The 27,476-nt window shown below is 49.6% G+C and overlaps 2 protein-coding genes and 1 long non-coding RNA gene across 4 annotated transcripts in view; 2 read left to right on the top strand and 1 right to left on the bottom strand.

The window, feature by feature from the left end:
• Positions 1 to 26,030, top strand: part of SLC47A1 (solute carrier family 47 member 1) — a 39,654-nt gene extending 13,624 nt beyond the window's left edge. Inside the window, exons 5-17 of the mRNA XM_003996362.6 lie at positions 157 to 199; positions 1,927 to 1,971; positions 5,155 to 5,252; positions 5,463 to 5,560; positions 5,667 to 5,780; positions 5,864 to 5,931; positions 7,202 to 7,310; positions 7,430 to 7,505; positions 10,736 to 10,805; positions 11,334 to 11,466; positions 22,361 to 22,455; positions 23,158 to 23,242; positions 25,120 to 26,030. Coding sequence (XP_003996411.1) covers positions 157 to 199; positions 1,927 to 1,971; positions 5,155 to 5,252; positions 5,463 to 5,560; positions 5,667 to 5,780; positions 5,864 to 5,931; positions 7,202 to 7,310; positions 7,430 to 7,505; positions 10,736 to 10,805; positions 11,334 to 11,466; positions 22,361 to 22,455; positions 23,158 to 23,242; positions 25,120 to 25,322 — 1,237 coding nt within the window. The 3' untranslated portion in view covers positions 25,323 to 26,030. The remainder of the gene's footprint in view (positions 1 to 156; positions 200 to 1,926; positions 1,972 to 5,154; positions 5,253 to 5,462; positions 5,561 to 5,666; positions 5,781 to 5,863; positions 5,932 to 7,201; positions 7,311 to 7,429; positions 7,506 to 10,735; positions 10,806 to 11,333; positions 11,467 to 22,360; positions 22,456 to 23,157; positions 23,243 to 25,119) is intronic.
• On the bottom strand, positions 7,907 to 27,474 carry LOC102901150. 2 transcript variants are annotated; one of them, XR_891029.4, is made up of 5 exons: positions 27,317 to 27,474; positions 21,808 to 21,924; positions 20,805 to 20,936; positions 19,871 to 20,033; positions 7,907 to 8,548 (listed from the first exon to the last, which is right to left on the bottom strand). It is a non-coding gene; the product is annotated as an uncharacterized LOC102901150 (long non-coding RNA). The 2 variants fall into 2 exon arrangements; XR_002148891.3 differs by having other exon boundaries at positions 7,907 to 8,471.
• The window catches only part of LOC101084751 (multidrug and toxin extrusion protein 2-like), a 60,269-nt gene continuing 59,847 nt past the window's right edge, over positions 27,055 to 27,476 (top strand). Inside the window, exon 1 of the mRNA XM_045044355.1 lies at positions 27,055 to 27,188. The gene's annotated coding sequence lies outside the window, so the exon portion shown is untranslated. The remainder of the gene's footprint in view (positions 27,189 to 27,476) is intronic.

Below are 27,476 nucleotides of genomic sequence, written 5' to 3'. Positions count from 1 at the left end.
GGTCTAGGTGTTTCTCATTTTCGCATTTGCTCCAGCAGTCGAAACCCATTAATTTAGAAAGAGCCAAGAACGGGAAAGATGGTTTTTGTTGGCTTCTCCTACCCACCCTTCCCTCACAGAGACCTCTGTGGCCTTTTTTTGCTTTTCATTGTACAGGCTTACCCAGGACTATGTCATGATCTTCATTCCTGCCCTGCCTGTAAGTTTTCAAGGGTTACAAGGTCCCCTTCTTTTTTTTTTTTTAAGTTTATTTTATTTTGAGAGAGAGTGAGCGAGCCACAACGAGTGGGGAAGGGGCAGAGAGGAGAGAGAGAGGATCCCAAGCAGGTTCCGTGCTATCAGCGCGGAGCCCGACTCAGGGCTCAGTCCCACGAACCGTGAGATCACGACCTGAGCCGGAATGAAGAGTCGGATGCTTAATGGACTGAGCCACCCAAGCACCCCATGAGGTCCCCTTCTTGGGGTTTACTGGTGGAAGCTACCTGTGGGCCCAATGCATTGGGTCAGTCTTCTGTGATTCACACGTGTGACGCTGGCTCCTTTAAGAAGTGGGGTTTTAATTATGCCTGTAAAAGACACAAACGTGTGTCCTTTGAGAGACCCCGGGACCGAGGCGAGTTCAGTGAACCACTGTCTTGAACTTATGCCGCTGGAGGGGTCTCCAGGATATCCTCCGCGGAAAGGAGTTCAGCCTTTTTTTTTTTTTTTCTTTTTTCTTCTTTTAGATAAGGGTAAATTCTCTCCCATGTCAGAACTCCTTAGGGCCTCACTCTGAACCTTTAGATTTTTTTTTTTTCCTTGCTGTGTGATCACACACAACCCTAAGTGTATGTTCACGTCTGACACAGAAGCTCGCGGTCAGTGAACAATTAAAATTATTTTACTCCGTTGGGACGGCGGGGCTGCGTGGGTTTGCTTGCACTGCCCTGACAACACGCCGCAGACTGGATGGCTTAAACGTTTTCTCACACTACTGGAAGCTGCAAAGTCCGAGATCAAGGTGGTCGCGGGGTTGATACCCTTGGAGGCCTCTCCTTGGCTTGCAGACCACCTCCTGCTTGGCTGCCTCTTCTCGCGGCCTTCCCCCTGTGTGGGTGCAGCCGCGGTGTCTCTTGTCTTATAAGGACCTCAGTCCTGTCGGGTTAGAGCTTACGCTAATGGCCTCATGTTCACGTAATCACCTCTTTAAAGACTCCCCAAATACAGCCACGTTGGGGGTTATGTCTTCAACATACGAATTTGGATGGCTGTAATTCAGCCCTTAAAAGTAGCCGTCTGCCATCACAGTTGGCATTGTGGCTTTTAATTTACCCCGAAGCCTTTCAAGTTTAATGTTCTCGGGGTGTCTGGGTGGCTCGGTTGATTAAGCACCCAACCCTTGGTTTCTGCTCGGCTCACGAGCTCATGGTTTGTGGGATTGAGCCCCGAGTCAGGTTTTGTGCTGATAGTGCAGGGCCTGGTGGGGGGGGGGTCCTCTCTTTCCCGTTCTTTCTCTGCCCCTCCCCCATGTGCAGGTGTGCACGCTCTCTCAAAATAAATTTCTGGAAACGTTAAAAAAAGATAAAGTTCCGTATTGTTTAGTTACGCCACCAAATAGGACTGTTACTTGGTCTCTAAAAGGGGTGCCCCCCCCCCGAGTTTGCCCAGGGGCCTCCTTTACAGCCCCACTGTCCCCCAGAAGGCTCCTCGTCATACTCCCAAGGAAACTGCTCTCCCAGGCCCTGGGGTCCCTTGGATGCTGTTCATCCATAAGAGATGTTTGGAACGCCCTGGCCCTAGACACCTCGGCTCCCGCCCCCTGTCCCTGTCCCCTTCTGAGACGGCATGCCTCTGTGGGTCCACGGGGGAGCAGAGGGCAACCAAGCCATGGCTCCTTGCTACATGGCAAGGCCCAGATGTTAACATTCGTTTCTTCTTCTCTTGTAGGCAATCTTTATTTACACGTTACAAGTTAAATTTTTGCTCAATCAGGTAATGTAGACTCTCCTTTTTTCTTTGTGGGGGGCGCGGTTCATGGGAGTTTATGGCTTTCGGGGATCGGGGCCCTGAAAACACTCGTGGGTAACAGGGTGGGGAACCTCACCTGCTGGGGGCCACCGAAATACGTTTCCCCGTGTGGCGCGCTCAGGACTTCGGTGTGGAGAAGTTTACGAAGTGAAATCAAGGGAAGGGTATGTTCTTGTTGGCTCTGGAACATTCTTATCTGATTCCCCCTTGGAAATATTGTCATTGGCAGGATAAGGGGTAGCATTAGCGTTCTTTGGCTCCATGCTGTTACCTGGCTCTCTGGAAGTGAAGGGTGTGTGCCTGTGTCCCCCAGAGGGCGCCGGGCGGGCTCCAGGGAGCCAACCTCTCAGCTCCTCTCAGCCTGTCTGAAAGGCCCGGCTCTCCTCAGTGGGGCGTGAAGGCCCACGTCGTAGCATGTCATGTCAGGGAGAACTGTGACCAGCAGCAGGGGCCAAAGCTGTGTGACGGCTGCCCTGGTTCGGTAGGCGTGGATTTACGATGCCAGCGTATGTGGGACCCTTGACTTCCTTCCAGAGGAATCCAGGGAAATGAGGGTCCCGGGCAATGGGTCGTGGCCACACAGGCAGGCTCTCCAGGGCACGTGCGACCGAGGGCACAAGGGAGGGGAGAGAGAAGGGAGGAGGTTTTCCGTTTATTTAATGTTCTTAAATTTAAGGTATTACCCTGTGGACAAAAACAGCTTCCGAGTCTCCCGTCAGCGTAAGGATGATACACTTGAAGGGTCTGGAAAGGGGCAGAAGTCTGCACGGCTGAGCGCTGGCCTGTCTGTCCACTGCCAGCCCGTGGCCTCGTCTGAAGCCACGAGGAGGCGTTAGATGCTCGGGGGTTTCTCCCTGACTGCCAGGCTCCCAGCCAGCATGGGGGCTCCTAGCCACAGGCTCCAGCTTGGCCCAGTGAGGACACTGGGAGTGAAAACCCCTCTCTCAGATACTCTGAGGGACCTGCAGAGACCTACAAAGAGGAGCCTGCAGCTGAGAGGGGCTGAGAGGCTTGAATTGGGTTTGGAGACTACGCGGGGTTCCCAAGGGGTTCTGGTCACCGGGACGTGGGAGCACAGAGGCCACAGCATGGGTGTAGGGGCACAGTGGATGACAGAATCAGAGAGGTGGGCTGGCCCAGGCTCAGCCTTGGTTCTCTGCTGTGGATTTCAGCTGGTGGGAAACCGATTGCTAGGGGGAGAGAGGAGAGTTATGGACGTGGTCCCAACAAAAGATGCTGCAGGTCTGTGATGAGAAATGCCCTTCAGAAGCAACGGGAATCGTAACACTGGGGCGGATCCTGTAGAACGAAATGACTCCTTGTCTGCAGGGATCTCTGGAGAGGGAGGGAGTTGCATTTAACCCAGTTTCCGTCTTCGGGCCCAGCCCTTCTGTGAGCGTAGGATATGTGAGTGTGCAGCTGGTCTGGGGGCAAAGTTAATACAGTTGGGGAGGGTGGAAGGAGCCCCAGAGAAAACCGGGGGGTTGCTTAGACTTCTGGGTGGAAGAGAGGTAGACAAGGCGACCCCACTGGCTTCTGCTGACCTTCCTCTGAGGGAAGCTGTCTCTTGCGTGTTTTTTCTTTCCATCTGTGTGCCCAGGGCTCCCCCATTTATAGCTCTAGTCGCCAGTCTGGAATGCTGCCTCTAGGAGGCGCATGCATGTTGCGCACTTGACCTTCTCATCCCCCAGGCCTGCCTCTCCACTTGCCTGCCCTTCCTTCCCAGTCAGGGGCCTCGAACACCTCATCTCTGGGGAACCTGCCCTCATCTGGCTCTCCATCTTTTCCTTCACTCTTACGTCCGGTCACTGATGGTCCTGTGGTCCTGCCTGTCTCCAACCTCCAGCCTCAGTTCCTCTCTTCTTCTTCCCTTATCCTTCGGCGGATACTTCCGTAGCATCTTAGCAAATTTCCCTGCTGCCACTCCTTCCCAGGGCCAAGCTCACCCCATGCTACCTCTGCTCTCTCTACCCGAAAGGCTTGTGTGGTCCCCTGCCTCCTTTGCTAAAAACTAATAAGCAGGGTTGCCTGATAAATAAGTGACCCACATAAGCGGTTGGCCACAATCCTTGTCCTGGTCCCTGACCAGGAGACCACTTGAGACAAATACGCAGCATGGTGTGGACCATAGTGTGGCTGGATCAGAGGAGTGTGGTTCTCCCCCAGCAAGGGCGGGGGAGAGTTATCATATGATTCTGATGGATGGAGTTTAGGTGCAGTGCAGGGGAAGCCACGTTTTGGTAGGCTCCGAGCGAAGCAGAAGAGGGATCAATGCCAGGTCCGCCCTGCAAAGTGGACCCACGTCCTTTCTCCTTGGGGACCGGAGAGAGCTCAGATAGATGTGGATTGCTGTGTCCAGAAATCCGCGAGAAGCTCTGCCCCTGAGCTGGAAGATCGAGGCTGCTGCTTTGGGGTGTGAGAGTGACTTCAATCCCCCAGGCAGGAGAGGGATCTTTTATTTTCACCGGTAACGACTTCACACGGCGAAATGTCCCAGGGTCCGTGATTTCAGAGAAGCAGGTTTGTCCGAGGGTGAGGAAGCAGTAGGCGTTCAGACGAGGGGCCGGGTGACACCTTGCAGGTGGGAGAAGCAGCCGGCCTCATGGCGTCTGCGATTCTGATCCCCTGATGCCTTGTACGTCTCCAGCCCGTGTCATTTTCCTCTCCCGCCTGAAGTCTTAGATTAAGATGCCAAACAGCCCGGACTTCTCTGCCCTGTACTTGTAAGCAGAGCCGGGTGGGATGGAGTCCTTCCCACGCCCCAGCTTTGTGAGGTCATCTTAGATCAGTGTTCCGAACTTCTATTTGGTTGAAAAAGTGCTGAGTTGGTCACCCCCTGTCCAGTGTGGAACGTGATTTGTTTATACTCCGTCTCGGCCAGTCCTTGTGCTCTGGTAGGCGAACCACTTGGCGGTCCTGCCTGTCTGTTGCCGGGCCCTCTCCTGCCCACGTCCCTGTGTTTCACGCCTCCAGGCGGGGGAGGAGGGGAGGAGGAGGAGGGAGGGGGGAGGCAGGAGGCCAGGAGCAGCAAGGACAGGCATCCGGTTGGGTCCTCGGGCTATGCCTGTGGCGCGTGTGCATTTGGGGAGGAAGTGACCGCCCTGCTCCCTGGTCTCCAGCACGCGGTGCGGTCTTTCCTCGTTTCAGGGAATCATACTGCCCCAGATCCTCACCGGAGTTGTCGCCAATCTTGTCAACGCCCTCATCAACTATCTGTTTCTCTATCAACTGGATCTCGGGGTGATGTGAGTCCAGCTGATTCTGGGGATGGGAGGCAGGGGGGGACCTCTACTTGGTCGTGTGTCCCGGTGGGGGTCCCCTCCCTGGGCCGCTCTGGAAAGCACGGTCAGGGACAGACCGCGAGGCTGCTCCGGAAAGAAGATGCGTTTAGGGCTGCCACGGGAGTCCCCGCACGATGGACAGGCACCTGCCCTCACTGGGACCGTTCCTTCCAGGGGGTCGGCACTGGCAAATACCATTTCCCAGTTCACCCTCGTGCTGCTCCTCTTCCTGTACATCCTCTGGAGGAAACTGCACCAAGATATCTGGGGAGGTAAAGTCTGCTGTTCGTTCTCCAGCTCGGACGTGGGTCTTGTCTCGGGTTGAGCTCCAGCCCAGTGGCCCCGTGTGTTGGTGATGTGTCTCTGTCCCTGCTGCAGGGTGGTCCCTTGAGTGTCTGCATGACTGGGCCGGCTTCTTCGACCTGGCCTTCCCCGGCATGCTCATGCTGTGCATTGAGTGGTGGGCCTACGAGATCGGGAGCCTACTGAGCGGTCAGTGTGGGGACAGGTGGCGATGGCTGGCGTGGGCACGGGCCCCGTCCGGAAGCACGGTGTCAGCTGCCTCTCTCCACCAGGTATCCTCGGCATGGTGGAGCTGGGAGCCCAGTCCGTGGTGTATGAAGTGACCGTCATTTTGTACATGGTGAGTGTCCGGGAGCCGGTCGCGTGGGGGTGCTAGATGGTTCTCTTGAAAAGAGCCCAAAGGGGCGCCTGGGTGGCTCAGTCGGTTAAGCGGCCGACTTCAGCTCAGGTCACGGTCCGTGAGTTCGAGCCCCGCGTTGGGTTCTGGGCTGATGGCTCGGAGCCTGGAGCCTGCTTCCGAGTCTGTGTCTCCCTCTCTCTCTGCCCCTCCCCCGTTCATGCTCTGTCTGTCTCTCTCTCTCTCAAAAATAAATAAACGTTAAAAAGAAATTTTTTTTTAAATGAAAAGAAGAGAATCTAAAGAACGAATGTAGGCATTCATCCCATTAGTAACCTGTGAAACGATACACGAGAGTAAAATTTCATCGAAGAGCCAGGCAGGACCCATCTGGAATGGTGGGGTCTTTCCGGTGAGCTCTGGGGAGTTTGCACGTCCTAGCACTGTTCGGATCTGAAAGATTTTTGCTTAAGCTTCTTTATTTGTGTAGAGAGAGAGGGCATGCAAATAAGGGAGGGACAGAGAAAAAGAGGGAGAGAGAGAATCCCAAGTGGAATTCTTGCTGTCAGTGCAGAGCCTGACGTGGGGCTCGGTCCCATGAACCGTGAGAACGTGACCCGAGCCGAAATCAAGATTCAGACACCAGCCAGGCACCCCCCGGATCTGAAAGACTTGATTTGATTTGCACACTTGCCAGACATGAAGAATCTTTTCCGGTTGTCACAACACAGATAGATGCCTGGGCGCAAAGGGTGATGGCGCTAGGTTCATGGCGTGAGGAGCCACATTGCCTGGGATGAGCTTGGGTGTGCATCTTTGCGTTTCCTTAAAGTTCCTTTTTACCCGACGCTCCGGGGAAGGGGAAAGGTCGCCGTTTTGGAATTCTGTTTTCTAAACTTGATCCCTTGATGGTCTTTCAGAACAGACTTCCCCTGGGCTCCTGGCAGTCCGTCCTCTGCACGCAGAGGAGGAAACACGATTGTGCGGGATCCTCCCTTGCACACCTTAGAAGCCTTGCCCAAAAGCCCAGTATGCGATGGAGATTCCCATCAGCCTGGGAGCACTCGGCTAGGCAAATGGGAGGTTGCAAATCTGTTTTCTCAGAACTTTTAGGACCAGGTTTTACCACTGAGGTGTATGCCATGATCTCCCGGGTCCCTGTTCCCTGGGGAAGGTGCACGGTTGGGCTGAGAACCGAGCCAAGAGGCAGGGACTTCTCTGCTCCCTGCTCACTCTTCCCTTTTCGTTATGGTGTGTCTGCTTTTCATTTTAGATACCTTCAGGCTTCAGTGTGGCCACCAGTATCCGGGTAGGGAATGCTCTGGGCGCTGGAGACATCGAGCAGGCCAAGAAGTCCTCAACTGTCGCCTTGCTGGTCACAGGTGCTTAGACTCTTCAGTCATTGACTCACCCAAGTGGTCTGTGCCCGGGAAGCCCAGCCTCCCGGTGCCCTGCAGATCTCCTTTCTCACTGGCTGTTTCTCTGCTGTTTTTACCTCCAGGAGTCTTTGCTATAACCTTCTGCATCCTGTTGTTAATTTTTAAGGATCTGGTGGGGTACATTTTCACTAGCGACCGGTGAGTGTGGACATTTTCTTGGTATGCAAAATTTGCGGTAAAGAAATGGTTGGGTAGATGGATGCCTTCACACTGGGAGGCATCCTGGGGGTGTTGCATCGTGGAGGGTCCCTGAGCCATTTGTAAGATCAGAAACTCACCGGGGGCACCTGGTGGCTCGGTCGGTTAAGTGGCCAAAAACTTGATGATCTCACGGTCCATGGGTTCGAGCTCCACATTGGGCTCTGTGCTGACAGCTCAGAGCCTAAAGGACACTTCAGATTCTGTGTCTCCCATTCTCTCTGCCTCTCTCCCACTCGTGCTATGTCTCTCTCACTCTCAAAAATAAATAAACATAAAAAAAGGAAAAAAAAAACCTCACTGATGTTTCCTGGGAAGAACTGATCAGATGTAGGAACTAATTTATCATCCAGAATGCCAATTTATTGGGCAATTTATTGGACATGCTGCAGGTGGTCAGGATAGGTGTGTATTTTAGAGAAGGAGACCCCTTTTTGGTACCATTGATTACATTTTCAGTTATTTTGCTCCCAGTGATAAGAATCCTCTTGGTAGCTCAGAATCTGGCCCCCAAGTTCCTGGTAGATACAAGTCGTGGAATATATTGGTCAGTTCGAACCGAAGTTAAAGTCTCCCTGAAGAGCTGTCTCAAAAAATCACATGATCAGATCGATCACTGAGACGAATTCGTGTAAGGGATGGGTCTCCTGTGTGGTTTGCGGGTCCTGTTTGGGTTGGTCGCTTTCATCAGTGAGGCTGGCTGGTGTGGGCATGTCGCAAGGATACTTCTGACTTGGGTTTCTTCTATCAGCAGTTTACAAAAGGCAACGTTGACTTTTCCTTCACGGGTTTAACAAGCAGGTGGTGGACAGGACTGCCCTCCGCCGTTCATTCCTTGGGTATCTTTTTGGGGTTGCCTTTTGACTTCTGATGTCGGGTTGTCCCCTTGAAGCCTCCGCCATGTTGCTGTGGGGAAATAGGATGTTTAAGTGTCCCTCGCTTCCAAGGAAGCAGAAGGGCAGCCGGAAATCATGCTCGTTTTCCTGCAAGGGAATCAGAACGGTCGTTATCGGATGTGTATCCTGCGCTGATGGTTTCGTAGGCATGTGGCAGACGTTTGCTTCTGAGTCTGTCCACTTCCGGAAACCATGCGGGGCAGGAAGAAAACACGAAGAACAAAAGGGCCCAGGAACCATATATTTGGTGGTATTGGGAGACCGAGAAAACTCACGACGTCAAATTATTTATGAGCTGACCAGGATCAGCTGAAACTGGCAGGATTGGTGACACAGATTCTAACAAGGACTTGGAACCTAACGTTAGCAGAGAGGGAGAAGAGAGAGAGCCCCTTGACGCAAAGTAATAAAGGAGGAAGTTACTAAAAAACAGTCATTTTTTTGAACCGTGAGAGACGAGTTTGCATGACTTTTGAAAGTAAATTTATAAAACCTGGAAGGAATATAGGGGCGTCTGAGTGGCATCAGTTCAGTATCTGACGTCAGCTTAGGTCATGATCTCACGGTTCGTGAGTTCGAGCCCTGTATTGGGCTCAGTGCTGACAGCTCGGGGCCTGGAGCCTGCTTCCGATTCTGTGTCTCCCTCTCTCCCTGCCCCTCCTTCACTTGCACTCTGTCTCTTTCTCTCAGAAAATGAATAAACATTAAAAAAAAATTTTTTTTTAATCTGAAAGGAATAAATAACTTTCTAGGAAAATAATTTACCAAAACTTACCTTGGAAAACATAAAAGGTCTAACTGGACCTATTTCCTTTGAAGAAATAAGAAAAATTTATTTTAAAATTTGAAAAAGCACTAATCCCTGAGGATTCCCGTGGAGAATTTTATAAAACCTCGAAAATGTCATTCCAGTGCTGTCGAACTGTACCAGAGACCACAAAAAGGGAAGTGTCCGCATTCTGTTTTGGAAGCAAAAATAACATTGGTACCGAAATCTGACAAAGTTTGTACAGTAAAAAAGAAAGTTGCAGGGCAGTCTCACTTGTTAATATCAGTTCTAAAATCAAAACTGAAATATTAGTGGACTGAATTCCGCAGCACATGAAAGATAATATATTTTGATGGGATATAAAAGTGAGTATGTTGGAAAAGCCAAGTTGTAGAAGGTCACGTAGAGAATGCTAGAACATGAACTAACAGTTTCTAGAAGGGGAACAGAAGACTGTATTTGTACTGGAAAAGTACAGACAGTATTCAGGATTGTTGCCCAGTCAGCAGGGAGGTGGCAATGGGTGGGCTGGGAACAGAGTGGAAGTAAGATTTTTCTCGATATTCTTTTTGCGTGGCTTGATTTCTTTGAACCATTGGCAGATGTTACCTATTCAAGAAATGAAATCCAGTTTGAATAGTGAACTGTATTTCTGTCCTGTTTTTAGAGGGGGAGGAGAGTGACCACCTTGTTCAGTGCTGGGTTTCCTGATTTCTTAATTCATTCAACAAATATTTATTGCCAGACAATGATCTAGGCCTGTTTGTTCATCACTCAAGAGTATGATGGATTTTTTTGCCTTCCTGGGTCAGTGGCGGCATTTTCTAGAAGTGTAGGTGTTAAAATCAAAGTCTCTAGCTGTAGAGGTTAGGGACTTCCTCTAGGAACCAAGGATAATTCTGTAAACTGTCTCTGTGGCCTTTGTAACATGCCAACCTGGGTTCCACAGAGAGAACTGTAACCACTCTGTTCTACTCCATCCAGACACACTGAGATACGTGTGGAGTCATGTTCAAAGAAGGATGGCATTGGGGCGCCTGGGTGGCTCAGTCGGTTAAGCATCTGACTTCGGCTCATGATCTCACGGTTCGTGGGTTCGAGCCCCACATCAAGCTCTCGAGACGCTGTCAGTGCAGGGCCCGCTTTGGATCCTCTCTGCCTGCCCCTCAACTGCTCACGTGTGCTTGCACACTCTCTCTCAAAAATAAACATGAAAAGAGGGTGGCATTATAATCCAAATTTTATTTTTTTGTGGGCAGGGGAGCACCACATCATCTCATGCAATTGTTTCCATCAACCAGTTGGACTATATATTCCTTCTGGAAGTCATTCGATGCAATGTAGGGTTGGTTTCCTCTACGGGCTAAGAAACCATGGGATTGTCCACGAATCGGGTGTTGGCTAGAATGCATGAGCCCCTCTGGTTTTACACAGAGGCCAAGTGCCATCACCTGAGCCACACATCTGTCTCCTCCTGATCACGACGTGCTTTCTTTTCCTAACAGAGAAATCGTGGCTCTGGTCGCTGAGGTGATTCCGATCTGTGCTGTTTCCCACGTGTTCGAAGGTCTTGCTGTAAGTGTTACGCAGTATTCCTTTCAAGCCCCTTTATGATCTACACGTTTCTTCTGATGGTGGTACATTTAAACCGAAGAGCATTTAAACCCAAAGAGCAGTTGGGGGTGCCTGGGCGGCTCAGTGGGTCAAGCGTCCGACTTCGGCTCAGGTCATGATCTCACCGCTCGTGGGTTCGAGCCCCATGTCGGGCTCTGTGCTGACAGTTCGGAGCCTGGAGCCTGCTTCGGATTCTGTGTCTCCCTCTCTCTCTCTGCCCCTCCCCTGCCCTCTCCCTGTCTCTCAAAAACGAATAAACGTTAAAAACAAAAAATTAAAAAGGCAAAAAGAGAAGGAAAGACCAACTGGGATGGGGCAGGTAGGTAATACCCAACGTTTTTATCATACTCGTTTGATAAGAACACTGGCACGTGATCATGGATTTTAAGTCCGAGTCCCGCCCCTGCCCCGGGATGGGAGGTGCTTGGGGACAGGAGTCTTTTAGAAGCCTCAGCAGTGTTCTCACTGATGGATGTTTTCTGCCTACAGTGCACAAGTGGTGGCATCCTGCGGGGAAGTGGCAACCAGAAGGCTGGGGCCATGGTCAATGCCGTCGGGTATTATGTGGTTGGTCTCCCTGTCGGGACCTCACTGATGTTCCTGGCCAGACTGAAAGTGCTTGGTAAGCATTAACCACGGGCAGGCAGATCTGTTACTCATGGGGCCTGGAAATGACTGTTGGAGCATGGAGGCTTTTTTCTTTGAGACTTGGCCCTGGAACTTTGAAACTTTTGCATGCTTGTTCTGTGCCCTGTCAGAGAGAAGCACGGAGTGGACAGCAGGTAGCCAGGGGCCCGGGACTGCAAGTTCATGCCCCTCTTGCCCAGCCGGGCCCGCTTTTCACACTGACAGGCTTGAGTAGAGCAGGGTGACCTTTCTACTCCTCTCCCTGCCCTGTACCATCAAGTTCTCACGTCCTCAGAGTTGGTGAGAGCAGGAGTGCCGAGGAAGCTTTGAGAAACGTGCCTTTTGTGGCCCTGGTTCTGTCCTTTGGTAGAAGCGCTTGTATGGTGAGACCCGGAGAGTGAGTCTGCAGGACTGGTTGTGGCCATCATAAACTGGCCATACTGGAGTGTTTGGGCCGAGGCAGGGGAAGCCATGGATCAGCCTTGGCGTGATTCCTACAGAACTTCCGGCAGCAGCCATGGTAGCCGTATACATCCTAGAGCATGGCTCCTGCGTCAGCCCATGCAGCCCTTAGAGCTGTGTTCTCAATGTCACCTTCATTGCCATTCTGTGGCCTCCACCTCCCACCTAGTACGACCTTGTAAGCCTTGTGCCTTGCAGGTCTCCCCAGGCCATGGGTGTGATGTGTGTGAACAGCACAGAAGGCAGGCACAGGGGTGTGAGGGGACTCTTTATCCCCTTGCCACACTCGGAGGAAAGGACTTAATCCATGCTAACCTTTAAAAACGTAGAGAGGGGCGCCTGGGTGGCTCAGTGGGCTAAGCATCCAACTTCTGCTCAGGTCATGATCTCGCGGTTCATGAGTTTGAGCCCCACGTCGGGCTCTGTGCTGACAGCTTAGAGCCTGGAGCTTGCTTCGGATTCTGTGTCTCCCTCTTTCTCTGCCTCTCCCTCGCTCGTGCTCTGTCTGTCTCTCTCTCAAAACATTTAAAAACTTTTTTGAAGTATAGAAGCAAATGATTGCCCAGCTGTGATTTCTAAAATAATAATTTGGAATACACTGGTGGTTAACGCATGATGATGTTAAAACCTGAACACTTTATCTTTGGGTGAAGTGGTGACAGATTTAAGCATGGCTCATTTTTACCCATCAGTACTTGGCTGGCGGGGGACCAGTGAGAAGTCATCTGATACCTGGCGTGAACTTCCCATCCCGTTATGCTGCACATTGTTCTCCAGTTGAATAATATTTTAATGAAAAATATGGGAGATGTTCAAAGAATGGAGTTGCCAATGCAAAGTTCACTGGGCTTTCATCATGGTGCAGAAAATTATTTAGCTGAGTTTCTGACATTATTCATATTTTGGATTTGCCAGTGGCATAGCTAAGGGAAACATTAGAGGAATCCACTTAAAAATACAGATCTGTGTTCCCAGTGCTGTTCATTTGACAAAAGCATCTCTAGGATGTGCAAAGCAGAGGGAGTTAAGAATCACTTAAAAGAGGGGCGCCTGGGTGGCGCAGTTGGTTAAGCGTCCGACTTCAGCCAGGTCACGATCTCGCGGTCCGCGAGTTCGAGCCCCGCGTCGGGCTCTGGGCTGATGGCTCAGAGCCTGGAGCCTGTTTCCGATTCTGTGTCTCCCTCTCTCTCTGCCCCTCCCCCGTTCATGCTCTGTCTCTCTCTGTCCCAAAAATAAAAAACGTTGAAAAAAAAAATTAAAAAAAAATCACTTAAAAGAGAGGCACCTGGGTAGCTCAGTCGGTTGAGCGTCCGACTTCGGCTCAGGTCATGATCTCACAGTTTGTGGGTTCAAGCCCCGCATCAGGCTCTATGCCGACAGCTTGCCCAGAGCCTGCAGCCTGCTTCGGATTCTGTGTCTCTTTCTCTCTCTCTGCCCCTCCCCCGCTCATGCCTTGTCTCTCTCTGTCTCTCAAAAATAAATAAAATGTTAAAAAAAAAAAAAAAAAAAAGAATCACTTAAAAGAAATGCCGTGGTGGGGCACCTGGGTCGCTCAGTCGGTCAAGTGTCCCAACTTCGGCTCAGGTCTTGATCTCACAGTTGGTGAGTTTGAGCTCCGCGTCGGGCTCTGTGCTGACATCTTGGAGCCCGGAGCCTGCTTTGGATTCTGGGTCTCCCTCTTTCTCTGCCCCTCCCCTGCTCATGCTCTGTCTCTTTGTCTCTCTCTCTCAAAAATAAATTAAAACATTAAACATTAAAAAAAAATGCTGTGGTGCAAACTTCCAGTTATAAAGTAAGTCCTGGGGATTGGGAATGCACAATATGGCAGCTACAGTTGTTAATACTGTTATTACTTGCTGGAAGGTTGGCAAGGGAGTAGATCTTAAAAGTTCTCATTGTAAGAAAAAGAATTTTGCAGCTGTGTGTGGCGATATATAATTAGATTCATCGCAGTGATCATTTCACAGTATATACACACACATTGAATCATTGTGTTGCACGCTTGAAACTAACAGGTCCGTTATATCTCAATTTAAAACATGCTGGGAACTCTGGGGAGCTGAGGGTTCCGCGAGAAGACTGTAGCCAATCTCTGCCACCCACCTCTTCGAGAAAAAAAAGTGTAACACTAACTGGCTTGAATGTTGTGTCCCGCTTTGTAGGGTGTGCAGTATACCTACACAGGGTGCTCAGAGGCGCATCAGAATGTGGCAAGTTCTCCTGGGCAGCTCCAGCGAAACATAAAGTCCGTCATAATTTCCTGTGAGGCTTTTCGAATACACATATTCCTGGGTCTTGCCTAGGGGATTCTGATCATCATCGTGTTTCGGGGTTCCGGGGTTGAGTCAAACAGAAGTCTTTTAAATGGTGGGGGGTGAGATTCCTGGAACTCTAACTCGTAACTTTCCAATTACAGCTGGAGATAGCTGGTTATTTCCTGTTTAGGATGGTTAGGGTAAGCTTGTAGTTTTTGTGGCTTGGGAACAACTGTATTTGGAAGAGAAAGCCATCCTGTATGTATTTGGTTTTATTAGTCCATTATAGGAATGGCAGGTGGTCATCAACTTTACTCTTCTAGATATTGGGCTGGGAGCGCCTGGGTGGCTCAGTCAGTTGAGTGTCCAACTTTGGCTCGGGTCATGATCTCATGGTTTGTGAGTCCGAGCCCTGCATCGGGCTCACTGCTATCAGCGTGGAGCCTGCTTCAGATCCTCTGTCTCCCCCTCTCTCTGCCCTTCCCGTGAGTGCTCTCTCTCTTTCTCTCTCTCAAAAATAAACATGAAAATAAATAAGTAAATAAATAAAAGTAAACATTGGGCTGATCGCACCTGAAACGTGATACGAGGGTGACTGGTGTTGACGGGAGCAGAACTGTAAATTCTGCGCCAAGTCTGGCTATCTGCACCTGTCAGTCACGAGCCCAGTCTGGCCACCTTGCCCTTACCCAGATCTAGATGGCTATGGACCAACCAAATAGGAAAAGCAAAGGCCGTTAATTCTGAGCTTGCTGTAGCAAGGCCGGGGCCAGCATCACTGGAGTTCTGGCAGAGATCCAAAGGCAGGCAGAGGAGTTGGGAAGGTTTTGTGGCGGGGGTGGGGGGGAAAGGGGCACGCTTCGGGTGTCCCCTGATGGGCACCGGTGGCCTGGGGAAGCTGGAAGCAGGCCAAGTAGACGTGGGGCATCCTGTGCAGTTGGTCAGGGGTGCGTGTTTGCTTTTCTCTGCTTGGTTCTGAGTGGGAAGCAGGGACAAAAATTAGGGAAGCTGTCAGTGCTTAAGGTAAATCCTGGCCATTTTGGGTCAGCTGTTGCAGAAGTTACTGTTTAGCGTCCTGGAGTGTCTCTAGGGATAGCTATCTGGCCTTCTGCAAGTCTGATGTGGAACAGGCTGGCTTTTCGGTTGTTTATTGTGGATAAGGGGTTTTCCTGGCTCTGTTGCTGCAGGTTGTGGGTCAGAGTTCTACTTTGATATATGGTGTGGCCATCGTATATTCAGTGTCTCAGTCTCCTCTTTTTCAGGGAAAATTAGAGACAAGGGGAATTCAGGGAAAGCTAGGGAGCCAGGTCTTACCACCTGGGGATTGTACAGTCATCTTCATAGTCAACTGTATTGCAAGATCTTCTTGAGCTCCTTGATGTTGTACTATCATGATGACCATCATGGTGAGCGATTGTGCAGAACCATTCAAGACTTGGGAAAAAATGCAACCAACCAGCGTCACAACTGTTGAAAAGGTCCCTTCCAACAAGGTTCAGGAACAGTTTTCCCTGCTCTCTCTTCCGGTAGATGAAATCTTCTGGCTAAAGATGGTGGAGAAGCTGTTTAGGAAGATGTTGTGGGAAGGCAGCCTTAAGCTGTTGGCGGTAGGGCCCTGGTGATATTTTGCACGTAGCCCATCAGTGTGGTCAGGCTGGTATTGGTGGTGAAATCCCTAGACACAGGCCTTCCAGTGTCCTAATTCTTTCAGAATTTAAGGGTGAGTTTAAGGATGACATTGGTCCTTTCTACTTTTCCAGAAGATTGTGGGTGATGAGGACAGCATAGTGTTTTGAGTAAGGAGTAATATTTTACAGAGTTCTTTTTTTTTTTTATTTAAAAAAAAATTTTTTTTAACGTTTATTTATTTTTGAGACAGAGAGAGACAGAGCATGAACAAGGGAGGGGCAGAGAGAGAGGGAGACACAGAATCCGAAACAGGCTCCAGGCTCTGAGCTGTCAGCACAGAGCCCGACGCGGGGCTTGAACTCACGGACCGTGAGATCATGACCTGAGCCGAAGTCAGACGCTTAACCGACCAAGCCACCCAGACACCCCTACAGAGTTCTTTTATATGGCTCCCATAAAGCACGTGCCTCAGTCACTTGGTATAAAACTTGCCATCTGAGACCTATAAAACCTGAGACCTCAGGTTGGAAATACAAAGTCAGGCAGCTCTTTAGTGATGGCAAGGGCTGTAGCTTTTCAGCAAGGAAATGCGTCATCCTGAAAATAGACAACCGGTAACTAAAACGTATTTAAATCCTATGGAGGATACAAGCTGGACAAAATCCATCTGTAGGTGTTCAAAGGTCCCTTGAGGCCTGGTTCCCGGCCACGTCGACCTTCACGGTTTCTCCAGGATTATGTTGGTGACGAGAGACACATGACCTGAAAAAAAACCTCAGCTATTTTTTTTTAAAGTTTCCCCACCAATGTTGATTGCAGATGCTAAGCAACCCGTCTACTCTGATGATGAATAGTTTCGTGGAGAAACTTCGCTAACATCCATTTGAAATCATCTTGTGCTATTGAGTGGCCATCTTGATGGTGCCAGAGATTCCCTGAGTGATGGGTGTGCGACCAGATGTGTTTTCCGTACGTCTTTTCAAAACCGGAGGCTAAACACTGTTCTTTTTACAAGGGCCTCTTTGAACCCTCCAGAGATCTATCTTTTTTTTTTTTTTTAATTTTTTTTTTTTTAACGTTTATTTATTTTTGAGACAGAGAGACAGAGCATGAACGGGGGAGGGTCAGAGAGAGGGAGACACAGAATCCGAAACAGGCTCCAGGCTCTGGGCTGTCAGCACAGAGCCCGACGCGGGGCTCAAACTCACGGACCGCGAGATCATGACCTGAGCCGAAGTCGATCGCTCAACCAACTGAGCCACCCAGGCGCCCCCAGAGATCTATCTTTTGAGGGCTCGGACAGGATCAGAACCTGGTTAAAGTGGCTTGCTTGGCTCAATGATCTGTGAGGGTCTCCTTTTGGCTTCTGCATCCTCTTGTTCTCTGTGGGTCTCCATCTTTACAATGGCTGCCTCTCTGGAAGACGGAAGTGAGTTTAAAGGTTTCTTCACTTGCTTTCTATCTGTGATAGGGGCTCCGGCAGAGGTGAGAAACCCTCTGTTTCCAGAACAGCCCCACATCAGGCAGGGGCTTCTCCCACAGCATCAGTCTGCCGTCCGCATATATGTCTAGTCTCTGGTCTTCGCTGGTGACATAATTTGGGAATCACAGTAGGGTCTGCCATCTGGGCTGATGTTTTACCTCGGGTAGAGGACTGCAGTCTGATATTTTATTGTTTTATTATTTTTCTTTAAAGTTTATTTATTTTTGAGAGAGAGACACAGCATGAGCAGGGGAGGGGCAGAGAGAGAGAGAGAGAGAGAAAGGGAGACACAGAATCCAGAGCAGGCTCCAGGCTCCGAGCTGTAGGCACAGACCCCAACACAGGGCTTGAACTCATGAACTTTGAGATTATGGGCACAGAGAGACAAAGTAGTTTTTTGTAGTTGGGGATGCCTGGGCGGGAAGGAGGCCTGCTGAGGAGCCTTCTAGGTTTCAGAAGCCTGTTCGTGTTGGGGCCTCCTGAGCACAGGGTCTGTCTCTATGGACAAATCGATTCATAGAGAGGTGTTGCAAGCTCAGAAAAATTTGGCTCCCGTGGTCTGCAATATCCAGTTAAACCCAGAAATCCTGGATAGGTCATACCCTAAATGAACTGTGTTGTGGCAAAATTGTAATTGTGCTTTTGAAACGATGTCTCTTTTCTGCCAAGGCTGAGAACAAGAGAACAGAATGTTTTACGTGCACTTCCTCATTCTCCGCACAAAGTAGGAGTGCTGATGCATCATGTATCAGAAATGAATCACAAGAGGGCGCCTGGGTGGCTCAGTTGGTTAAGCATCTGACTTCGGCTCAGGTCACGATCTCACGGTTTGTGAGTTTGAGTCCCTCAGAGGGCGAGCTTGAACCCCACTTTGGATGAGTTTGAGCCCTGCTTCAGGCGAGCCCCACTTCTCTCTCTTTTCTCTCCCTCTCTGCCTGTCATGGGATCTCTCTCTCTCCCTACCTCTTTGCCTCTTGCTTACTTGTGCCCTCTCTCTCAAGAGGAAAAAAAAAAAAAGATGATCTTCCTCTCCTTCTGCCCCTCTCCCTCGCTCATGTGCTTTCTTCCTCTGTCTCATGAATGAATGAATGAATGAATCCTGCTGTGATTTAAAAAAAGGAAAAAAAAAGAATCACAAGGGAAATGTACATTTTTAAAATTCTTTTTTAAATTAGAAAAAAAATTTTTTTTTAATTTTAGAGCGAGGGAGTGCAAATGGGGAGAGGGGCAGAGGGAGAGCGAGAGAATCCCCACCAGGGACGGAGCCTGATGCAGGGCTCCAGACCACGACCCTGGGATCCTAACGTGAGCCAAAATCGAGTCAGGTAGTCAATGGACTGAGCCACCCAGGTGCCCCGATTTTTAAAATTCTCGATTAAGGAACTCAGAAAAATTGAGGGGGGTGGGGGGGACTCAGTGGCCCTCCTAGCCCGTGACTGTGCAGACACTGTTTTCCTCGGCTGGTGAAGGAAAGGGGTATCGGCCGTCCCCATGTAGAGGCTCGCTGAACAGAGCAGAACAAAGACTCATCACTACAGTAAAGCGAGTGGCTTCAGGAGGGGTCGATGTCAGGATGGTTACTGGGTCAGGTATTTGTGGTGAGCGAGGGATCACAATTTTGTTGATGGCCCTGAAGTCTTGAGTAAAGATATCCTCATGCATTTGACTTTTTTTTTTTTTTTTTTAGTGATAGTTCTAAGGGCCAGTCCAGGGTATGGAAAGACCTCTGGGTGTGACTTTTCAGCGCTAGGTTTGAATCCCTTCATTTGCCTTCAAGGGATGCTGGGGAAGTTTAGGTAACACTTGGTAGGAGCAGTCTGAACTTTTAGGGGTCCTGCTCCAATCCTTTGGCTGTGTCAGTACAGTAACCAAGGCCATGGAGTGTCAGGCATAGTGTCAAGGTCCTTGTCTGGGGTCTGTGTCAAATATAGGAAGCAAGGTGTGCACCCCGAGCAGACCGAATTCGACCGTAAATAGAGGAGTCCGCTCAGATCTCTGGTATGCATTTGATATCACGGTTCCGCCTGCAGAGGAAGGCTCCCCCTGTGAAATTTGCAGGGGTGGTAGCACCGAGCAGGAAGCTGCGCTTCTCAGTCAAGGGCTCCAGGGTTACGGTTAAAGACTGGGATAATTGGCAGGGGTGCCTGGGTGGCTCAGTCGGATTAGTGCCTCTTTTTTTTAAAGTTTTTAAATGCTTATTTATTTTTGACCGACAGAGCGAGAGTGAGGGTGGGGTGGGCCGAGAGAGAGAGAGAGAGAGAGAGAGAGAGGGAGACACAGAATCCGAAGCAGGCTCCAGGCTGAGCGCTCAGCACGGAACCCGAAGCGTCTGACTCTTGCTTTCGGCTGAGGTCATGATCTTGCGGTTCGTGAGTTTTGAGCCCCGCGTCGGGCTCTGCGCTAACAGTGCAGAGCCTGCTGGGGATTTTTTTCTCTCTCCCTCTCCCTGGCTTGTGCTCTCTGTCTCTCTCAAAATAAATAAATAAACTTAGGGGGGGAAAAAAAGGACTGGGAGATTGGGAAAACCTGCGGGTCACTTGAAATACCAACCACCTGTGCAGTATGCATACCCTGAGACAGAGGTTGGGTAAGGTGCCGGGCTGCTTGTAGAAAGCGGGGCATCTGCCAGGCATTGATGAGGATGGCCGTCTCTATTTACGGTGAATTCACCTGGAGTGTTGAAGGGCCTGGCGGGATAGTGGGTGATTTTGCCTTCCGCAAGCACTCACTGACCTGAAACGAGAGAGTTTTCTTGGTCTTGGGTTTTCCCTTCCTGGCATCCCTTCTGTTTACAGTATCTGCAAGTGTCCTTGTAGTTGGGAGGTTGGCCGGGGTGGGGGCGGGGGGCGGCCATCCAGCTGTCTCTCTCGCAGGTCCCAAAGAGACTTGGGGTCTTGGCTCATTTTTGTCCCAAAGTCCTTTTTCAAAATGGTCCTCCCATGTGTTGTAGGTCAGCGAAAGGGTTATGTTTCCTACCAAGTTCTGTGTTCATCTTCGCTTTCCAATTTCAGTGTTAGTTTTCTCATTGACAAAAGGAGACGAAAGGGTTGTGACATCGAGCACCTTCTCTGACGCCCACACGGCAGTTAGAAGGGGCTCAGAACGGGCGGGCGGAAACCCAAAAAGAAAGCTCCCTGGATCAAAGCCAAGGCCTCAGGACACAAAACTGTGACAGGAGAGCCTCATCTGGTCTTAGTGGTGACCTGCAGAAAAGTCTGTCCCAGTGGATGCCAGTTGGGTTGAGAACCACAAACTCCTCGTGGGTCTGTGAGATCGGCACAGGCGGCGGGCTTCTAGGGCCTGTGCCTGTGTTCTGGCCTCTAGCTGTCCCTCTGTGACAGACAACACTTTACCCAGCACCACAAAACACAGCAAAAGGGACGAAAAGGAATGGCCTGATTCCACCCAAGAAGCCAAACGAATGGGAACCAGGGACAAAACCTGGGTACTGAGCCGGGGAGCTCATTGTAAAGAGATTGGGGCGCAGGCCTGGCCCGAACTCACATCGTCAAGGACTGCACACGCCACAGGCCGACAGGCACAAGGGGCCTCTGTGGGTACCACATCGGGTTGGAGGCTGGGGTCCGTGGTGTTAGGCAGTGTAGGCCAGGTCTTGTGGGGCCTCCATGATGAGCTCTGGACGTGGAGACCAACCAAATGCGAAAAACAAAGGCCATTATTCTGAGTTTGCTCTAGCAAGGGAGTCAGCCACCACCACCGGAGTTTGGGCAGAGACCCAGAGGCGGGCAGAGGGGTGGGAGAACTCTACAGGGAAACTAAGAGAGGTCTCAGGTGTGCCCTCATGTCCCGGGGAAGCCGGAGGCGGGCTAACAAGAGAATCGGGGCATCCTGTGGGATTGGTGGGGGCAGGGGGGAGGGCGTGTTTGCTTTTCTCTGGTTCGCCCTAAGTTGGAAGCAGGGACAGAACTTAGGGAACGTGTCAATTATCGATCAAGTCCTGGCCATTTTGGGTCAGTTGTTGGCAGAAGTTCTTATGTAGCACCCTGGATTATTCCCAGAGTTTGACGTGTAACCAACTGGCTTTTTGGGTTTATTGTAGGTAAGGGCTTGGTTTCTGGACAGATTGCTGTAGGCTGTGGATCAGAGCTCTATTTTTTTTTTTTTTAATATTTATTTATTTTTGAGAGAGAGAGAGAGAGAGAGAGACAGTGTGTGAATCGGGGAGGGGCAGAGAGGGAGACAGAGAATTGGAAGCAGGTAGCTCCATGCTGTCAATGCAAAGCCTGACGTGGGGCTTGAACCCATGAACCATGAGATCATGACCTGAGCCGGAGTCAGACTCTCAACCGACTGAGCCGCCCAGGCGCCCCTAGAGTTTTGTTTTTACATATGGTCTGCCCGTTGGCTGTTTGCATATTCAGTTCCTCACAGCGCTCGTTGGCTTTTCTGATTCTGCCATTACTTCACTGTTGACCAAAGAAACCCTTCTCACTTGGGGACTCCCTCTGTGTCCTGTGTGGGTTTACTAGGTAGAGTGCGATGGTACCTTGAGATCCACGAGGCTTTTCCTGTGTTCTGTTCTCCCTCAGCCTCTCTGTGATCATCTCTCTGCGGACAACCTTGTCCCAGGAGCTCTGGAAGTCTGTGCCCAAAGCCAGTAAGCCTGTAGGAAGTGCCAAGGGAGGGAACTTAACATGGCTGGTGACTTGTGCATTTTGAAAACGTTAGTCCTTTTTGAGGAACATAGGCCATAGCTGTTCAGAAGCATAGCACTCTTAGAGACAGGAAGTAGTCTGTCTTGGGAATTTCATTTCCTTATAATCTGCATGTCTTACTAGCAAAGTATTAGGATCACAAAGGCCAAAAAGAGCGTCTAAACATCAGTTCTGAGACCCAGAGCACTGGGCAGTGACCACAGGGAGCCCTGCCTCTCAGAACCTTCTGGAAACCAAAGGAGAGCAGGAAGGGGATGTCTGGATCACTGTGGGCTCCACTGCAGCCGTGAAAGCAGATTCTCAAAGTGAGACAGGAGGCACATACTCCCCAGGGGTGCCCTGTTTTGCATGGAATTAACCTCTATTAAATATTTCCACTTCTAGGTCTGTGGTCAGGGATCATTATCTGTGTGATCACACAGTGTCTGTGTTTTTTCATCTTCATTTCTCAGCTAAACTGGAAGAAAGCCTGTGAAGAGGTAACTATGTTCATTGCTGGCCCATAAAAGTTCCTCTCCTAGAAAACAATCTGTTCAGGCTCTCTCCCTCTCATTTGTAAGGTTCTTTCCCCTTTTATCACCAATGCTTTGTTGCTGTTTCAACTGCCTTTATTTCACATGCTAAGGGCCAGATACCCCTGCAGTTACCCATTTCCCTTTTGTTTATTTATCAAACAGAAAAATAGGGGTTCCTTTCCTCCTCGTATCCCAAGCCAGGGTACCACCTATGTGCCTGAAAAATCAATTTGAGGACAAGATTTGAAACTGGAAAGAAAGGAGGGATGCCAGCCAATTTATCCTGATACTGTTTTTTATGATCCCAAAATATTTCATTAAGATACCTGCACACATGAGTGTCTCCAGCTTGCTAGGGTCAATGTGGGGTCTGAAAATAGATGGTAGACAAAACAAAAATGAAGGAAAAAGGGGAGAATCCTCTGAACTTGGGCCCAGCCTTCCCCCTAGTGCTTTTCCATCGATCCCTTCCCCCCCCACCATTGACCTTATGTCAATCATCCTGAAAGACGATTCCATACTTGGGAACCAGAGAAGGTCCCCTTACATGTCAGTTACAGAGAATGGCTTGGTTTTTCCTAAACTGGGTAGTAGTCAAGTCAAATGTTTTATTTAGAACGGTGGTAAATAATGCTTTGTGGATTGACTTTGAGTTTCATTTTCCAGGCTCGGGTACATGCCAATGTGAGACTAAATGTGGCCCGGACTAGGACCCAGTCTGTGGCCCAGCCTGCAGTCTATCAGAACATAGGTATGGAATAAACTCTCACCTCTTGGAAACAGGCCTGTCCAGGTGGTCCAGGAGGGGCCATTTGTGGGACACAACTAGATTTGCTGCCATGAGCGCCCCCCGAACCCGGGAAATAAAGTTTCAGGGACAAATGATAAAGTCACGCAACACTCAATTTTAGGTACACTGCAGGTTGCCAGTTCCTTGGCTGACTTAACGGTACTCACGTAAGCATTCCAAAGGGATCTCTAATACTCGGTGATCCTGTGCGTTGACCTTATCTTGGAAACTGACATTAGTATGTCCGTGTCTATAGGGTTCCCCCATTTACCAGGCAAAGATGGGCTTTAAACAGATCGTTGTTTTAACTGTTGCTTCCGGTGACCATCACGCAAGTGTGTATATCACTTTCTCTCTGTCAAATCTGTAATCTCCCCAGACTTCCAGATCCTTCGGCAGTTAGTCATGTACTCACACTAGTTCCTCGCTTCTTTATAACCGAGTTCACAGACTGGCTGAATTACAGCCAGCTGCCAATTCCATTGTTCCTGCCAGTTTTCATTCATGTTGTCTGGTTCCCTGTGTGCCTGGTTATCTTTGATTGTGTTCCAGATCTTGTATTTGAAAATTGCCGGTGGAAGTAATTTGAGGCCTGTGATGTCTGTCTGTCTTCAGGGAGGATTTTCCTTTGCTTTTGTTGAATACTTAGGGTTACCAGCAGTCTAGGGCAATTTCAGAAACAGCTTCCTGGAGACCCCAGCTGACTTGAAGGCAACCAGGGTGAGGCTTGATTTACTTCTGGTTCCTCCTGAATTCTTGGATACAGCCCCTGAGATCCAGCCTAGAGTCCAGAGGGGTTTACCTTGGTGAGGACTATACTCCCCCCAAAAGCATTGCTCAGGTCCAGATGGAGAACTCTCAGGTCAAAAGTGGCCCCCAAAGCTGGCTTATTTGCTGGGTTTCCAGCTTCCCATAGATGTTGCCCTGGTGACTTTTTGTTACTTCGGTAGTACTCTGATACCTTCAAGATGATATTTTTCATTCGTTTTATCCAGCTTTCATAATTGTCTTCAGCAAAATTGTCTTCAGCGGATGGTTGGTCCAAGTTTCCTATCATCTCCCATTTGTAAAAGGGTAATAATACTAGTTACATCATACCACTGTCGTGAGAGTTACGTGAGTTTCATACATGTAAAGCGCTGAGAACAGTGCCTGGCATGGAGGAAGCATTTTGTGACAGTGAGCTGGAATTACTCTATTCGAAATGCTTTTCTCTCACAACTCCCAAGGGCCGTCAGCACATCCCAGTATCCACTATGCTTAAGAAGTCGGATGCCCATCTTATTCTTGGTTCTTTCTGTCAACTGCCTTTGCGTTTCTCTCGGGAAGCTTTTAGGATATTTTCCTGAATTCTGACTACTCTGAAGCATTGGAAGACAATCTACATCTGAGTCACACCCTTGCTGGATGCTTAGTAGGCCCCCTGATGTGAAGATTCACATCTCTCTTCAGTTCTGTGAATGGCCTTGAATGATCTCTTAGGTGATTTTTCTCCTCCGTTGGGCTTGTTCTCCTTCTGAACTGTTAATTAGAGGAGTGTTGGCCCCTTGAAAACTTGCCCTATGAATCTTAACTAGAGGGTCACTGTATTTATTCCTCTAGTTCTTGTGGTGAGGCAGAGCTCCCTGATAGACCTAAGCTCACAATAGCAGGCTCCGGAGTTTGTGATTGGTGAATGGAGAGGCACTCTGAGATAGTATTCTTTTGCGTATCCAAGGCAGCAACTGCTTCCTCAATAAACTTTCCCCAGGCTAGTAACATACACATAGGACATCTTTTATACTAATAAAAAAAATATCCTTTTACTCTGCTCACTAAGTTCCTTTTTTTCCCTTCAGCGGTGGTCCCAAGGAACCAGCGAAGAGTGTTAAGAAGAGCTGTTGTACAAAGAGACGAGACTCCATTGGATCTGCAAATGAGCCAAGACGCTAGGATGACCGGGAGACAGTTGGTGCTGTGGCGTGGGCTCCTGCTCCTGGGGGTCATTTCAATCTTGCTCCTAGGGATTTTACTGAGAGTGTATATCAGAGTTGAGGGATAGGCAAGAGAGAGTCAGGTTGAGCGATACTTTTTGAGTTTACAAGTAACGCACCGGCCAAGCGGTGGAAATTTGTTTTCAGTTAAGTAGTTCTACTTTGTGAGTTTACAAGTAACGCACAGGCCAAGCGGTGGAAATTTTTCAGTTAAGTAGTTCTACTTTTTGAGTTTACAAGTAACGCACCGGCCAAGCGGTGGAAATTTGTTTTCAGTTAAGTAGTTCTACTTTTTGAGTTTACAAGTAACGCACAGACCAAGCGTTGGAAATTTTTCAGTTAAGTAGTTCTACTTTTTGAGTTTACAAGTAACGCACAGGCCAAGCGGTGGAAATTTGTTTTTAGTGAAGTAGTTCTACCTTTTGAGTTTGCAAGTAATGCACAGGCCAAGTGGTGGAAATTTGTTTTCATTCAGTTAAGTAGTTCAGCTGTGCCCATGGCTTTCAAGGATTGAGAGTTCAAAATTATGTTTTCTAATGAAAAAAGGAACTAAGGTAAAAAAAAAAAAAACTATGTTCTAGTCTAAGACAATGTCTGAATGATGAGATTGATAATATCTCATCCATCATTGTCTCAACCCAGGACCACTGTGTACTGATGGTATTCATCTATGACTTTGATATTTCTTCTGCTTTTGTTTCTTTAGATACAAACGTATGTACTGAGTGCTTAAGGACTGTTAGCATCTAATTATTTAAAATATATTTTACAGCATATGTTTCCTCGTGTCTTCTATGGTTATTCAATGGGAAAATGGCATTTGTTAAGATTCATTTGGGGTCCAGCTCTCAGGCACTGTGGGCAACGGACGTGCTTGAGACACCAAAAGAGGAGAAGACAGGTTTAAGAAGAGAGGAGTCCGATGGCATTGGTGAACATGCTTCCCGTTAAGGAATGGTCTAAAAATCTGTCCGGACTGAGAAAGATTGGCAGAGACCAGGAGAGAGGAAGCTGTAGGCCAAGACCCCACTGAGAAGCAGCACCTCATTTTTCCACAGGGGTGGACATCCCAGAGAGAGAAATAAAGGGCTTGAAGAGCTATTCTGGGCAAACTGGAAGAAGTCAGACCTTTTCCTATGTTGATGGAGGGGATTAAAGATTGGAAGGCAGCAGAAATGGAAAGAGGGGGCTAGGAAAGGGGTCCTGGGTGGGCCCCATTCATCTTCTGCTTGGGTCTTTGTCTTTATGAAGGCACCAGCTTTAGGTGGTGAACATGGCGTATCCAAGGAAGGGGTGTGTGTGTGTGTGTGTGTGTGTGTGCGCCTGCGCGCGCGCGCGCGTGCTTTTGTCTCAAAAGGTTGAGGTTTTGGTGAATGCTCCCTTCTGCCCCAGCATTGGAGAATAATTGGGGAAGTCTTTGGAGCTGTGCAAATCCAAACAACCCTAGCTAATTCCTCTGGGGTGGAGGGAGTGGTCAGGATTTCAGTAGCGGCCTTGGATTAAGTAGTAACAAAGTTGTACTTGGACTCAACCTTCCTGGGGGGAGGGGGACACTGTTTAACTCAGAATTAGGAACGCTGTGTACTTGGGATGGATACAAAGAGGTATGCACGGCCTTTGCCCTCAAAGAACAGATAATGGACAAGATCACAAATGTTGGCTACTATGAGTAAAAAAACACCCAGGGCCGCCTTAAGGTATCTCCACCCTCGGTGTTCTACTCTTCTAGGAGAGTCACTTTACTGGGACCAAGATTAAAGGCCTGCCCTGAAGGATGCCCCCCACCCCCCCTTCGCCGGCAACCTCCCCTCTCCCAGCTCTTTCGTTAGGAAGCCCACACACGCACCCTCTTCATTCCCTCCCCTGTGGATACCCCTCCTGGATACCCTCGCCTTCTAAAGAGTTCTCACCCTGCCTGGCCTTCCCTTCACCAGGTAGGAGCCCCTGGGAAGGGATGCGGAGGCTTATCTCATCAACCCAAGTTGCAGGCGAGGAGCGCATCCCCAGGGGAGTAAATACTTTAACACACCCGTAACCCGAGGCAGAGGGAGAGGGACTTCACCTGCAAAACCGGCGCAGTGCTCTCGGGGTGCGGTGGGTGGAATTAGAAATTCGCCCTCTCCGCCCCCGCTGCAGCACATTTCGCTCTTCGCAAGCTACAGTCTCCTTTGTCAGCGCACAGCGCCCCCGACCCCGTCCTGCCTCCCCAGCACCACCCCCCC

This window comes from Felis catus, chromosome E1 (genome assembly GCF_018350175.1).
Source record: "Felis catus isolate Fca126 chromosome E1, F.catus_Fca126_mat1.0, whole genome shotgun sequence".
In the NCBI taxonomy this organism is placed as follows: Eukaryota; Metazoa; Chordata; class Mammalia; order Carnivora; family Felidae; genus Felis; species Felis catus.
The sequence above is the reverse complement of the archived record's forward strand: the minus strand, read 5'-3'. Positions and strand labels throughout refer to the sequence as shown.